At 39.3% G+C, this 14,685-nt stretch overlaps 1 protein-coding gene across 2 annotated transcripts in view; it reads left to right on the forward strand.

Annotated features, from left to right (window-relative positions):
* KIAA0319 (KIAA0319 ortholog) overlaps positions 1-14,204 on the forward strand; it is a 56,865-nt gene extending 42,661 nt beyond the window's left edge. For both annotated transcript variants that reach the window (XM_030943836.1, XM_030943837.1), the window contains exons 14-21: positions 416-567; positions 1,620-1,758; positions 2,934-3,093; positions 4,378-4,520; positions 5,511-5,633; positions 6,604-6,694; positions 8,226-8,317; positions 9,172-14,204. In XM_030943836.1, the coding sequence (XP_030799696.1) occupies positions 416-567; positions 1,620-1,758; positions 2,934-3,093; positions 4,378-4,520; positions 5,511-5,633; positions 6,604-6,694; positions 8,226-8,317; positions 9,172-9,350 (1,079 nt within the window). In that variant the 3' untranslated portion in view covers positions 9,351-14,204. The remainder of the gene's footprint in view (positions 1-415; positions 568-1,619; positions 1,759-2,933; positions 3,094-4,377; positions 4,521-5,510; positions 5,634-6,603; positions 6,695-8,225; positions 8,318-9,171) is intronic.
* Positions 14,205-14,685: the final 481 nt, after the last annotated feature.

Here is a 14,685-nt window from a genome sequence, read left to right on the forward strand (position 1 = left end):
ATTGCATTTTGCCCAAATACAGGCATTTTGAAGATACAAGATCTTGCACAAGCTTCTATTGGGTAATAAGTGATTTTCCAGATGAAAAGGTCCCAGCATGGTGATCTCACACTGTGCTGTGTTTCTAAATAGGCAGAAAATCTTTTTGCTTGACAGAGAAGATTGGATGCTTAAGTTATTGTGAGACTGTAAATAGAATATCCCACAATGCTTTTTGAAAAAGATCTTTCTCCTCAACTGCAATATGCTCAGAGCCAGATTTTTTATGCCCACTCATCCTTTCCCTGTAGCTTTGATATGAGGTTCTGTTGTTATTGTCTGTAATTGTCAGGTAAAGAATTGCAGTGTGGGTGTATTGGCAATGGCATGTCACATGTTTTGAAAGCAAATCCTTCTCCACTATTTTTATGGCTAGAAAACAACAGTCCACCCCAGGCACATGCTGGTGGGAAGCATGTTCTAGTGCTTCCAAACAACTCTGTTACCTTGGATGGCTCAGGGTCTGCTGATGACCAGGGGATTGTGTCATATTTGTGGATTCGGGATGGTCAAAGCCCAGCAGCTGGGGTAAGTTTCTTGAAGGTTGTAATGTAATTTGGCTTTTGTTATGCACGTAACTGCAGGAGGGAGAGCGGGTATGGCCCATAAGATGCTGTCAGGTGTGCTGCCTGTTTCTGGTTTGTCTCTCCTGCTCTCTGTAATGCTGTAGTTCAAGAGGCTGGTGATGTTTTCAGTACAGCTAGAGAACATAGTAACTAAGGACTGCAGCAATGCAGAGTAATTGGTGATAGTATGAAACTAATGTGTTTGAGAGAAAAATAAAATCTGAAATCCAGATATTCCAAGGATTCCAAGGAGGAAGGGTCTGAGAGAGCAAGTACCAATAAAGATTAAGGAATCCTGCCTGGTAGCATATGAGGTAAAGTTTAAGGTAAAAATGGTATTACATGTGTAGGCACCTTCCCTGGCAGACGATTAGGGCAGGGAATTCTGCTCTCTGAGTGGGGCAGACAGCAGAAATACCTGAGGATAAACTTCAGTTATGTGTCAGCTAGTAAAACTGGGTTTTTTCCCTATTTGCAAAATGTTTTGTGGACAGCTCTTTGGTCTCAAGGAGATCAGCAAGATCAGTAAATTAGCAAGTACTGGGAGAGGAGAAGAAGCAAAGTCATAAAAAAAAAACTTTTAGAAGCGATTCACATGAGTCTGTAAGAATTGAAAAGGTTTAGCTTAAATATAGCTGGCAGAGTTGATAGTTGAAAATGCATGAACTCCAAGAAGAAGAAATTAGGAGTTAAGGAAGCAGAACTAAGGATACCAGAATAAAATTGAGAAATAATAATGTAACTGTCTTGGATTTTCAAGAAGATGAGTCCTTCAGATTGTCAGCTGTTCTCTCTTTGGGTATTCTTAATGAAAATATCCATAGTGTGCAGACATCCTCATTAAATGTCACTTCCAAATTTCATTACTCTGCTATAAACTGTGGGTAGGTCACATTTGTCCCAAAAGTCAAAGCAAGAGCACACAGCATCATACCAGATAGCTGACTTGATAATGAAAACTGCAAATGAAATCTTTCTCTGAGGGTGTAACTATTCTGGACCTTGTTTTTGCAGGATGTGATCCATGGCTCAGACCACGAGGCAGTACTGCAGCTAACTAACCTTGTGGAAGGAACCTATATTTTCCACTTGAAAGTGACAGATGCTAAGGGAGACTCGGATGTTGATTCAGCAACTGTTGAAGTGCGGCCTGGTATGACAATTAAAAGGTCATCGACATGTTGTGAATACCACATCTTTGTTCTCCTCTTCACTTATTTATTCAGATGTTGATGAGAATCTCTCAAGTTAAAACACAGAGCAAACAGGTCTCTCTCTTTCTGCCTTCTTACTGTTCTGTGACTAGGCCCAAGTGTGTTAAAAGGTGACATAAGGATTCTTAGCTACTACCGTTGCCACAGTTAGGACCATAAATAAATAAAAATTATACCTACTAGTTGATATTTTCATTAGGCTTTTGTTGCTTCTCATTAATCTTTGGGTTTTTTTGTTTCTTTTTCTGGTTGTTAATTAGTTTGGCCAATAGAAAGAGATGGGAGCTGACCATTAAATTTAAGTACAAATGCTGCTGTTTGATGGTTGAAAGTGTGGCTTTGTTTGTTTTTCTCCTTTCATCCTGAAAGACCAAAAAATTCCTCAAAGAATTTCAGGGGGTTGTAAATGCAGGTGAAATAGCTAAGTGATGGAAGTTGAAGTCTCAGGAAAAGAATCTGAAATTTTGGGTCTGTCAGAGATACCTTGTTTATCTGGCTTCTGGGCAATGATAATGGTAGTCATAGTAATTGGATTCTGATTCTCATGAGATATCTGTGAAGTTTGTTTTGTTTGCAAGGCCCTCAAGAAATTCAAGCACCATACAACAGAAACCTCAGTTTGTAAGGGTAGGCAGGGTAAACATACCTGATGTTTCTCAAATTTACCATCCTCATTTAGACTTGTTCACTGTCTTGCATGCTACAATACGAGTCCCTCTTTGGCTCCCTTTTCCTGAATTGTCAGCAGTAGATTACTAGCAGGGAACTTGGTAATTGGACTCATCTAGTTCTTACCTCTGACTTTAAGAAGGCAGCATTTAGGAGAGCAGAAGTTGCTCTTCTGCACAGAAATGTGTAAATGCTGGAAGTGCACCCTGAAGTACTTTATTTTTATTGATAAGATGGGTTACTATCTTAGGACCCACCAGGTGTGTTTCATAGATAATGTGACAAAATAAACTGAGTACTTCTCTAAGAACACAAAAGAGTTGGCTTATCAGTGATGGGGTCTTATGCAGAAAACTATAGTGTTAATAAATACTTTCAAGTCCTGCATGTTGCTACTGAAATACTTGCCAGGCTCTGAAGGAATAGCATGTTCTTCTTCTGTCAGATCCCAAAAGGAATGGTCTGGTGGAGCTGATCCTGCAGGTTGGAGTGGGACAGCTAAGTGAGCAGCAGAAGGACACTCTGGTGAGACAGTTGGCTGTACTGCTAAATGTTCTGGATTCAGATATCAAAGTTCAGAAGATACAAGCCTACTCGGATATAAGGTACAAAGATGTCCTGTTGTGCCAGAAAGACTTGTGATTTACTTTGCCTCTCTCACTGCTCATAATTAGTTGCAAAATAATCTTTCGTAAGATGACAAAAAATGCTATACTTCTCAACAGAATATACTGTAAAAGGTGAATTTCTTGGTAGAAGGTAGAAAATTGATGAAGTAAACTCTGTAGAGGCTCAGAACTGCTGTGTTTTGTTTTAAAAAAATCCCATTTCTTCTGTACAAGTTTTTTCTTTTTCCTTTAAAGAAAGTCTATGCATATTTCAGTGTCTTTGTTCCATACAGTGCTGCTGTTTTTTCCAAATGTTGGATGGAGTGAGATAAACAGACTTTCTCACAGTGAAGCATTTATTGTATTTCAGAATAATGTTCCAGCTCTGTTTAATCAAACCTATTTTATTTCCCCTTTTTTTTCTACTTCTTCTCCATGGTTTTGATATTCTTAATATTTTATAAACATTTTCCCAGGTAACTGGTGATGAAAATCCATTTTTTGGCACAGAAAACTCCACAGTGGATTCTCTTAAATGGGGTATTTTACCGTGAAGAAGAAATACTCCCTCCACTTGGTGTAGAATGCTAGAGATGGCTGTGTATACCCTGAGAAACTTGTCAGCATGATTGGTAGAACCTGTTTACATGAGTTAGCTTTAAATTACTTGTCAACCACTTTGTAATTTAGAACCCATTTTGATGTTTGTTTAGCTTTTGGGGAGCTTCTTAAAATTTAAAAACACAGTGTGGAAAGTCTACAATTTATAGCTATGATATTTTTAATCACAGCTTTTCAAATTAAAATGTTCCCTGAAGTGTCTGATACAGGACGACCCACCCAACTTACAAGTTGTGGATGACAGGGCAGGAGGGCTTCCACATGAAGTTCTCTGCATCCCTTGCGTCTGAGCTTTTTCTTCTATTAAATTCAGTTTCCTAAATTTAGTGAAATTGCTTCAGAGTGTTTTGTGACAGGCTTTATATGACAGTGGAGAAAGCAAATGTATACATACTTAAAGCAAAAGTCAGGAAGACCAAGGAGGAATTATATTTGCTGTTATCCTCCTCTGTCTTCTGTGAAACTGAGAATCCCAAGAACTGCTGGTGTTCCCAGCTCAGAATGAAGATCAGTTGAGTGCTCCACAGACAGAGTTCCCTAATCTTTATCAGTGGTGATGTTGGCTTTCCAGAAGCAAGAAAGACTAAACGCTATATGCCTTTATTGCTGAACAAAAGTGGTCTGTGACAGCAGTCCTGACTTTAGCTGTGCTTTCTGCAGCACCGCAGTTGTGTTCTACGTGCAGAACGGGCATCCTTCCACGGTGATCAAGGCATCAGACGTCTCACGGACTCTGCACGTGCAGCTTTTGAAACAGAAGGCTGACTTCCTGCTTTTTAAAGTCCTGCGAGTTGACACGGCTGGTATGTTCTGGGTTGTGCTTGCCCAGCTCAGAACTTTGCAGACATTTGGCTAACACAGCACCTGGAAACACTGCATGAAGTCTTTCTGTCTGCCATCTGGTGTCTGGGCTTGGTGGGTGTAGCTTTACAAAAGATGATGTTGAGGACAATACTTAAAATGCTTCATGATTTGTGGTAGGTAGACTGGTGTCAGTCACTCTTAAAAGACGTCATCTGTATCAGCAGGCAAAAGCACATCTTAATCTGGTCTGCATCAGGAAGGCCTGTGGAATGAGGATAAAGATACCTTAAAGGTATATTTAAGGATGATGAGATTATGAGGATTAAGATACCTTTTCTTACAAGATATGCAAAACTTAATATAGCCATAAAGTAGATATGTGTCATGTCTATGCTTCCTTCAGGGCTTTTAGTGTCCAGTAAATAGGCTTGTAATCTAACTTCTTGTCTGCCTGTATCAGGCAAAATGGGTGATATCAGTGTTACCACCTAGTCTTCCAAGCTTTGCAATATACACAGGCCACTGGGGTTTCCTATAATGAACTCTTTATTTTGCCCAAAAAGATACTTGAACTTCTAAGCTTATTTTAAGCTTCACTAGTAATGTCAACCCTTTATGATCCTTAGGTATTACAGACACAACTTCTCCATAATTTAAAATCAGGACACAACAATTCAAGTACAAACAAAGTAAGCAAGCTCTGGTGATAAAATAGTCACTGATTGTGCAGTAAATTCTGTCTCTATTTACTGGTTGAGAAGGTTGTTGTTCTATTATAAATATACTCTGATTACATTATTTTTCTGCAGAGCTACCAGTCTGCTAGATTGTAGATCTGTTTGAAACATAACCCCAAAGGAAAGGGAGTTTCAAAACATATCACAGTGTTATGAGCCAGATGGCTTGCCACCAATCTAGTCTAACATTAAGAGAATGGATGACAAGTTGTCCACTTACACAATGGACCCTGTGTTTGGTTCTGTTCTTAGCCTGTCTTTTGAAATGCTCTGGACATGGGCACTGTGACCCCATAACAAAGCGCTGCATTTGCTACCAGCTGTGGATGGAAAACTTGATTCATCGTTATTTCAATGATGGAGAGAGTAATTGTGGTGAGTTTGGGTGTTGTGGGATGTCTTTCAAGAGTAACTTGTTGTCATGTGAGATTGTCGATTATTTGTTCTCAGAATGGGGAATACTTAAGAGGTAGATGCTGAGGGGAGGCTAAAACAGTCTGTGTTTTCCAGCCCAACAATACTTTTCTATAGAAAGATATTTGAATAATTTCTTGAAATGATATCTTGACAGTAGTAGCCTAAATTTTGAAGAGAATCACTATTTGATTAAATAATGTGAAAACTTGGTAGTGGGAGGGAGATTTTGCAACAATTTGGGGCCACTTGGAGGGTTTGTTGAATAACATGGGCATTGCAAAGCTTTTGAGTAGCACTGTTGCAAAGCTGGAAAAGAGGCAACAATTTCAATTTCTCTGAGTGGGTGGTTGATGCTTCTGTGCCAGAATATGATCTGATCTAAGCAAAGAAGACATCAGTCTTCCAGATTGACCAATACTGACCTTTAGAACCTGATAACACTGACAACTGTGAGTATACACATGTTGTAGTTCAAATGATTGCAAATCTCTCTGTATCCTTTCCTATTTACCTGGATTTATAAATATAAATGTGGAACTAGAAGGATCTACATCTAATCAGCTCCTCTTCTGAAGTACTTCTAAAGTGCCAGACCCAGAGCACCTCTTTTTATTTCAGTTAGGGAATGATAACTGAGGTGATAACCATGACCCTTTGCAGGACTGTCAGTTCCACATAGACTTCAGATATCTTGGGATGGTAAAAGGTGTTTGAGAGTATCTAATACCTAATAGTATATCTAATGTGCACTTCTAATCTTAAAGCTTAAAGATTTTTAGGAATTCCTCTAAGAATATGTTGGTGCTGAGTTTTTCTACATTCCTGTTGCCACTCCCCTTTCCTCAGGATTGGTTATTTTAATGGAGTTGTATTAGCAGTTACTCTATTCATATGACCTTACAAAACACTGTTGTGTTTCTTTTTTCAGAGTGGAGTATACTCTATGTGACTGTATCTGTTTTTATTTTGATTGTGGTCATGGTAGGGCTTGCCTGGTTCTGCATCTGCTGCTGTAAAAGGTACATGATTTGTGTTCTTTTTGATGGGGTCTACACAAAAATTGCACACAACTGCCACGTTTTAGTCCAGTCCGTAGCACTAAACCACAGAGCTCATTTTGGACATGTGAGGAGCTTCCTGTAGCTGTCTCTGTAGACACACACTTCTTTTGAAAAAAGAAGGAGCATCCATTTGTGTGTCTGTGCTCTTCTGAATTATGAAAACCAAAAAGTTGATGTTGCAGTATCCTTCATATTAAGTGATAATTGATGTTAAAATGCTGAGAGTATACTGCAGATCTTCAGTCTCCTACTGAGTCCTGCAGGTACTCCCTGCTAAAAAATCAAAAGGCACGTGCTGAAGGTCACTGATGTAGGAATGTTCTAGGCCATGGGAAGGGATCTGCTCCCAGTCTGTTTTATGCTTTGGACAAGAAGGGTGGGTGCCCAGGCTACATGTGGCTTACAGGCAAGGAGTACTCTAGTGATCTCAGTCATGCAGACTTCTTGCTTCCTCTTTCCTTAAACAGGAGCATTCATACTACTGAATGTTTTTTCTCTCCCTGCCTCCCCTCCAGTCTTTCCTAGTGAGCTGATAAGAAATTCTCTTTCAAGTGACAAGCCCCTGCAAGTTCTGTCACTAGAGCAAGTGTTTTTGCTGCAGCTCAAACAGCTCAGCAAATAGATAGCTTGTTCAGGTGTTAGCAAAAAATAAATGCCATCACAATCTTTCTGGGTTTTCATCTTTTTCTAGGGTGTCTTTGCAGTATGTAAAGGATGTGTAGGAGTTGATACCAATTTTATTTTTTATGGTTGAAGGAACAGCGCTGTTAATAGAAAACTTTAAATAGTAAAGTGTGACCCATTCCGCTCCCACAGTGTGGGATGGAGCCTCACAGGCTTGTGCATATTGGATGATTATTTGAGGGATTTTTTTTAAGTTCAGCTGCTTCTGTCCTTTGTCCTCATATGGCTTGTGCCTGAGAGTGAGGGCTCGTTGATACAGATCCATGTGACAAAGAGGAGGGAATTACAGCATGGGACAGAATGTCAAGAGATTCCCTTTGCCTTGTGGAAACCACATGAAAAAGACAGTGTAGACTCAAGATTTGGCTGGAGATTTGGAGTTTTTAAAAACTTTGAGTTGCCAGATGAATTCTACAGAAGATCATGGAGAGGAGGCCCAGGCTGCCTGTTGCTGTAATGCTGGCTGAGCAGTAAGGTAGCTTCTCCACTGTGAACTGTGGGGCACATGAATATTCATCTACCATGTTTGTAGTTACTATGCTGAAATTGAACAAACTGTGGCTTAGGAGAGCAAATCAATCTACCTTTCTTTCTTCATCTTTTTATATCAGTGAAAATTAGCTATACTGTCTTGTCCATATTGTACAACTGCCTTACTCAGGTATAAACTAGCAGTATTTTTAAGTGGAGGTGAGAAAATACAATGACATTCTGTATATTGGTGTATGTATATGAAAAGAAAGTGGGGGGCAGATTTATTTGTGTACATGAGAATTAAATGTCTTTTTGGTTACTATCTTTTTAGCAGGAAGAGGACAAAGATAAGAAAGAAAACAAAATATACCATCCTAGATAACATAGACGAACAGGAGAGGATGGAGCTACGGCCCAAATACGGTAGGTGCTGTATGGCAGTCTGGAAGCTCACCCACCAACTGTGCAGCCAGGGTGTCTGAATTTATACCTGTAGGCAGGAGGAGCCCAGAAGCAGGCCTACAGGTTTGGGAATCGTAGATACAAATAGACAGTGAAGTGGATGTGGGAGAATCAGTTAATTTCTTTAATAAAGCCTTGGGCTCAGCCTCTGCTCTGAGCTTCAGAGTTTATCTTAATTTAGAACATTCAATTGCCCCACTGATTTTCTCCATGTCAGCCTTCCTCCTCAGCACATGCTTTAATTTGGAGCTGGTTTTGTGGCTGCACAGCAGTTCCCTCATGACCCATCAGTGCCCTGTTACACATCAGTAGATTTCAGCTGCTGTTTACATGTCTTTTAATTTACCTGACTTATAGTTTTTAGCCAGGGAAATGTTGGAATCCAAGGAAGCAAAATCATTCTGAGAAACTGCTGTCCTAGAAAGACAGAGATAATATTTCTGTAGAAATCTTGACCTTTCATTGCCACTCATGTTAATAAGGTCATTGAGTGGACAGATTGATTCCAGATTCAAGATATTACTAATATATTGGGTGTGTACTAAGATAATCTAGTTGTTCAACTACATTTAAATTTAAATACTTATATTTACATTTCAGAGTTGTAAACTGATGGGCCTGCAATGAAGTCATAAAAGTATCTGAAATGGTATATGATACTTCTAAAGTCAGTTTTTGTATTGGTGAGTGCTGTTACATTGCACTTCAGGGAATGTTTTCACTTACCTTTCATATCACAGCAGGGGAGAAGATGGTAATATGCTACTAAAAATCCAAGCCTTTCTAATGAGTTTGTTTTGCTTTTCTATTGTCAGGTATAAAACACAGAAGTACAGAACACAACTCCAGTCTGATGGTCTCTGAGTCAGAGTTTGACAGTGATCAGGACACTATCTTCAGCAGAGAAAAGATTGAAAGAGAGAATTCTAGAACACTTATAAATGGGTCTGTCAGAAATGGAGTTTCCTTCAACTACAGCTCCAAAGACAGATAACTGAATGAGGGTAAAAGCACAGAGCACACTGGTGCGACACATCTGAAACGTTGGCCCACTTCTGTTTTTCCAGAACCAAAATCTTCCTAAAATATCAACTAATTGCAGATTAAAGGGTAAATTTTTAGCACAGGTAGGGGAAGGCAGAAGGAGGGAGAAAGGATTAGATGGTCAGCTAACTCCTCTTGTCACCATTATAGGAACAAGAAAAAGCACATCTTATTTCTTGCATATTTTGTGCTGAATGTTTGAACTTCAGAAGGCGTTTTTTCTATATCACTACTACAAAACTAGCCAGGGCTGTTCTGCTATAAACTATGGTAACTAACAACAGCATACAGATTAATATGTGCTCCTAATGCTCTCTTTGAGAAGTGGTGTGATTTACAACAGCAAAAGCCAATATAGATGAAGTTCCTTACAATTATAGAGAGCAATATGTGGCCACAGGTTCCATCTTAATTTTTAGTTTAGGATGGAAACACAAAGGGCATTTTTAGTGCATTGTCTTTATCCATCTGTACTTTGGGACTTCCTTTTCTAGGATAGTGTTCATTGGGTAGGGTAGTATTCATTGGGTGAAAACATTCTTGTTTTCAGAGAAAGTTAAAAACTGGAGCAGTTGCACTGGATCAGCTGTAATGTAACATGGTATATCTGTGTCCTGTAGGATGCAACATTCCCTGTATTCACATAGGAGGTGTGATGTCTGCAGGGAAATCCAGCCTTAGGTTGCTTCTGTAATGATCAAATTGCTTTGGCTCTCCCATGTCCATCCAGGAAACTGTAGCAGGAAGGACTTGGTGTGATGCAACTTAAGAAGCATTTTGAGCATCCCAAACAATCTTTTTAGATCACTTTGAGGAGCTCTGGACCTTTTAAGACTGAATGCTCAGCTGAGGTGAGTTTCATCTGTCAGTATCAAGTGCCCAGTTAAAGGATGTGCTGGGCACTTGTGCAGTGAAATGTTTGTGGCAAATGCCCTGTGTGGAGCAAGAGGTTCATTGTACTTTCATTGTCGTGGTAATTGGTATTGAGCAATGTTTTAGCTTGAACATAAGATTGTTTGACTTTTTTCTCTCTGGCTATTGAGTGACTGGGTGTATTGGCCTAAAGAGATCCTTTTTGGTCTTTGGCAAGGATAGGTGTATTGCAGATCTGACATTCTTGTTCACAGTCTGGGTAATTTCTTCACAGTCTGCTTGTTAGGCTTTGAAATCATGTCCCCAATACTGCTTTTGAAATCCCTAACTGAAGACCTGACTTTTATACACAGGCCTCACTTGTGGGAGCATCTGTATCAAGTGGTACTGTTTAGCCATGACATCAGCTTTTCCTGGGGGTACTCTACTGATGTACTGAAGTCTAGGGCTGAGATAGAGGAAGATGTGTTTTGATGGAGAAAGCATTCCTCTGGGAGCATTTTTGAAGAGGGTTTTTTTTTAATGTTTTGGGGGTTTGTTTTGTTGTTTTGGATTTTTTTAATCCAGTGGTAGAGAACCTGTTATCAGAGGATGGAGCAGTATAGAGATTGAGGGGAGCAGTTTACAAGGATCAGGGAGAGTACATAGCCCATTTCCATCATGAGGAATAATGTAGTTGAGGATTTTGGGGCTTTCTCCATCCTTTCTTTGAAGTCTGACACAACAGAGTAGCTGGGTTGAACACTGTGGCTTCTGTGGTTCTCTTGTTAATGGACTTGGGCAGCACTCAAAACTGTCTAGGCTGGAAGAAATCAGTGGTCAAAAGTTGCAGCAACATAGCATGCTCATAACTTGTTTCATACTTTTGATTATCAAGTGCAGTCAGTAGCAGTCCCTAAGGCTACTAATTCAGCACTGAGGAGTATTTACCCTGTGTCCAGCCCTGCGTTTTTCTGGAGATCTTTATGTGACTGCAGGAGTCATTGTGGTGGGAGAGGCAGTGAAGAGCTAAAAAGGGCTAATACAGGTGTTGTCTGTGCTTTTCCCATAAGCAGTGCAGTATGAATGGTATGATTTGCTTTATTCAGAAACCAAGTTTCAGCTCTGTGTATGGGGGGTTTAGGCTATTTCTTGAAACAAATCTACTTTATCACACTCTCCCTCTTCTTGAGAGTGTGAGTGTGTATGTATATGTATATATTTTTAAATATCTTGATCAACAAAAGCAAGGTCAGCTTCTGATGTCTTTCAGTTCCTGCTCCAGATGTGTTAACATAATAAAAGCAGTGTTCATTTTAAAGCATTCCTGAAAAAATTTAAAGCCCACTCAAAACAGTAATTTATTTCTGTCCTTTGAAATCCAAATGTTTGGCTTAATCCATTGTGAACAACTAAACAGAATGTTCTACCAGGAATTATTCTCTTGAAAACATGCATTTTTAAACAAGGAAATAAGTTGCCTAAATAATTTCAAGTTTGTACGTGCTGTGCTGCCATTGATGCTTCTGCTAAATACTGTCTCCAGTGTGCCTTTATCTATAAGCTTACCTTCTAGGACATGTCAGTGCAGTCTGCAGCATCTGTCAGTTTTGTGAAATTAGTGACTTATGTCTTTTGGGTTTATTTTATGTTTTTAAAGCCAGTGCTGAAACCTAGGATGTTCTTCTTTGAAGGTATTAAAATATCTTTTTTTAAAACAAAAACAAACATTCAAACCCCACCAAAATGAAGAATCATTTCTCTAGTAAAACAACTGCACGAATCATAAACCTGCATTCCTTAATGCTGCAGAATTTCCAGGACTATTCCCCTGCCCATGGATGCACACTGGTGGGCCCAGTTCTTTGGATCTCTGGTAAGTTCATGGGCCATGAGAACATATGCATGATTTGACTAAGTGTTTCTCACTCTAACAAATAAGAAATATTTAGACCAGTTTCTTATTGTATAAGGCCCTAGCAAGTGGAAGTTGCTTGGTAAATTCAGTTCTCTGGTGATACTTTAACATCTTTATTGCTAACAGTATTTTAGCTGTGTTTTCAAAGTTGAATGTAGTTTAAATTTTTCAGCTGCTTCTGATTCTACTTTGATTATTCCACCTGCTTGGAAGAAGTTATTCCTCTTACCATAAGAGCAGGCTTGCTTTTAATATGTGGCACTTGCACAGAAGCTGAAAGCAATAATTTCTGGCTCTGTGAATTTGTGGTATCACGTTTGTGTCACTTGGGCAAGCATGTTTGTGTCAGGAATTTAGGAGGGACTATAGCAAGCCTTGAATCTTGATTCAGTATAATTGTTACTTCTAGAACTACTGCTTTCTTGCAGGATGTCAGTTCATACCTTGAATGAAGGGTCAGAAAACTGGCTGTAATGCAAACACAATGGCAGGATTTGGATTCTAATCCTTTGTTTCAGGTTATTATAGATTCCAAGCAGGTTCTCAGTCCTCACATTTACTTCTGCACACTGTTTTCCTTCACATAGAGAAAGAGTACTGGCAGCTGATTTGTAAAATTCCCAAAAGACTCATCTGCACTGAAAAGCAGAGGAAACCAGATAGAGCTTGTCCTGTGTGGCTCAGAGTCTACTGAAAATAAAGAATAATTCAGTTTGGCACTGCTAAGATACTGCCTCTTGTTGAAGGCAGGCAGTGTAGTGATACTTGCAGTGCCTCATTGCCTTGAAATGTAAGCACTGGATTTTCATTCGTGTCTTGATTTTACACACACAAGGGATTGTCCAGCTATGTAAAAGGACTGCCTTTGTTTGCATTTTAAGGAAGGAGTGTATTTTGGAAAAAAACTTCCCAAGTATTAAACAGGTTCAGTATCCAATTTTAGTATTCAATGCAGCACATACACAACATGAAACTGCCATGGCTGTGAACAGGTCTTGTGGATTTTATTTTCCTAACTTTATTTTTCCGTACTGCAGTATGGAAGAAAGTTTACCTTGGCAAATCTGTTGAGATCCACATCCAAATTCTCTGTCCTGTGGTTCAACCTGTCATATTAAGTAGAAAAAAACAAAGCAAAATGCAATATGTCTAATTACAGACAATTGTTTATTTACATAGGTGAAAAAGGTTATTCTTGTTGTGTGTGTAAGAATAGATTATCAACTCTGTCCTTTTAGTAAACAGTCTTACTTTCCCTCTGTCAGATGCATCAGATAAAAGTGCTGTTCAAGCATCTGTTTTGTGCTGTCAGCTGTTTGCTTATACAGTGTCAATTTTCCTTTCTTTTGTCTCCTTTGGGCAATCAGAAGTTCACACACATGCAAGGAACTTAACAGTGAGACAGTGAGTGCATGCATGTGTTCTCGGTGCTGGTGCAAAATTTCCTCAGATACTCTGATGTTCTTGAAGTAATTGAGTTCCTAGGGAAATGTTCTCTTCCTGCTCACCCCAAGTGAAATTAATTTTGCCCCCTGTATACCGGTAATGGGCAGTAGTCAGGTGGAGCTTCAGGGTGGTGGTAATAAAAGAACACTAAGTATAGTCTTCTGACATTTAGGTGAGATTTGAGAGAGGAAGATGTTCCTCCAGGAGAAGGGAAATGGGATACAGATGAATTAGTTTCTTAATGTCAGTTATTGCTTATCAGGGATCCCTAACTTGAATACTAATCCTATACTTCTGCAGCAAAGAAAAACCCATTTCATGTACCTTTTATATCCTTAACTCCCCAAGGCAAAGGAGGGAAATAGAAAATTTAGAAATAAAATTTTAAGAAGGAGGCAACAAAGGCAAATGATTTTTGTACAGACTATGAATCAGGTGCAGATGAGCTGCACATCTGTATTTTGTCTCTGTATGAAAGCACTTCTCCCTGTGGGTGGATGGGTGAGCTATTACAGAATTTATATTAGGAATCTGTTTCTAGAAAATGTTATTTATTGCAAATGCTATTGTATTGTAACTGGAACCATTTCTGAGCTGAAATTACTACTTTATGTAACTATTAATAAAGTTTTGTCTTTCCTTTTAGAAACTTGTCAAGTACTTTTTTAGGCATGGTATTCTGTATTGGATCCCACAGTCAGGCCAGGTTAATAGATATATGTTGTCTTCCATAGCCTGTCCATACTCAAACATAAAAGCAGTGCAGTAGCTGATTCCTTCCCTCCCTACTGGCAGAAGCATCTTTTACTAGAGAGATGACATAACTCAGCAGATCAGAGAGCAGGAAAAAAATAATTTACTGCACTTCACAATAAATTTTCATGTTGTGCTTGTCCTTACTTGGTTTAATTGGCTGTGTGGAAGTAATCACCAGCTGTCATGCCAAGTGTGGTGGTTTCACAGGTGCTGTGACTTACTCTGTAACAGATTCCATACTTGAGTCAGCTGCTTAGCAGTAATCAGAGATACAGGTGTGCAATATAACCCAAAATACGCTGGTAGGGGTAGG

Source organism: Camarhynchus parvulus, chromosome 2, assembly GCF_901933205.1.
Source record: "Camarhynchus parvulus chromosome 2, STF_HiC, whole genome shotgun sequence".
NCBI lineage: Eukaryota > Metazoa > Chordata > Aves > Passeriformes > Thraupidae > Camarhynchus > Camarhynchus parvulus.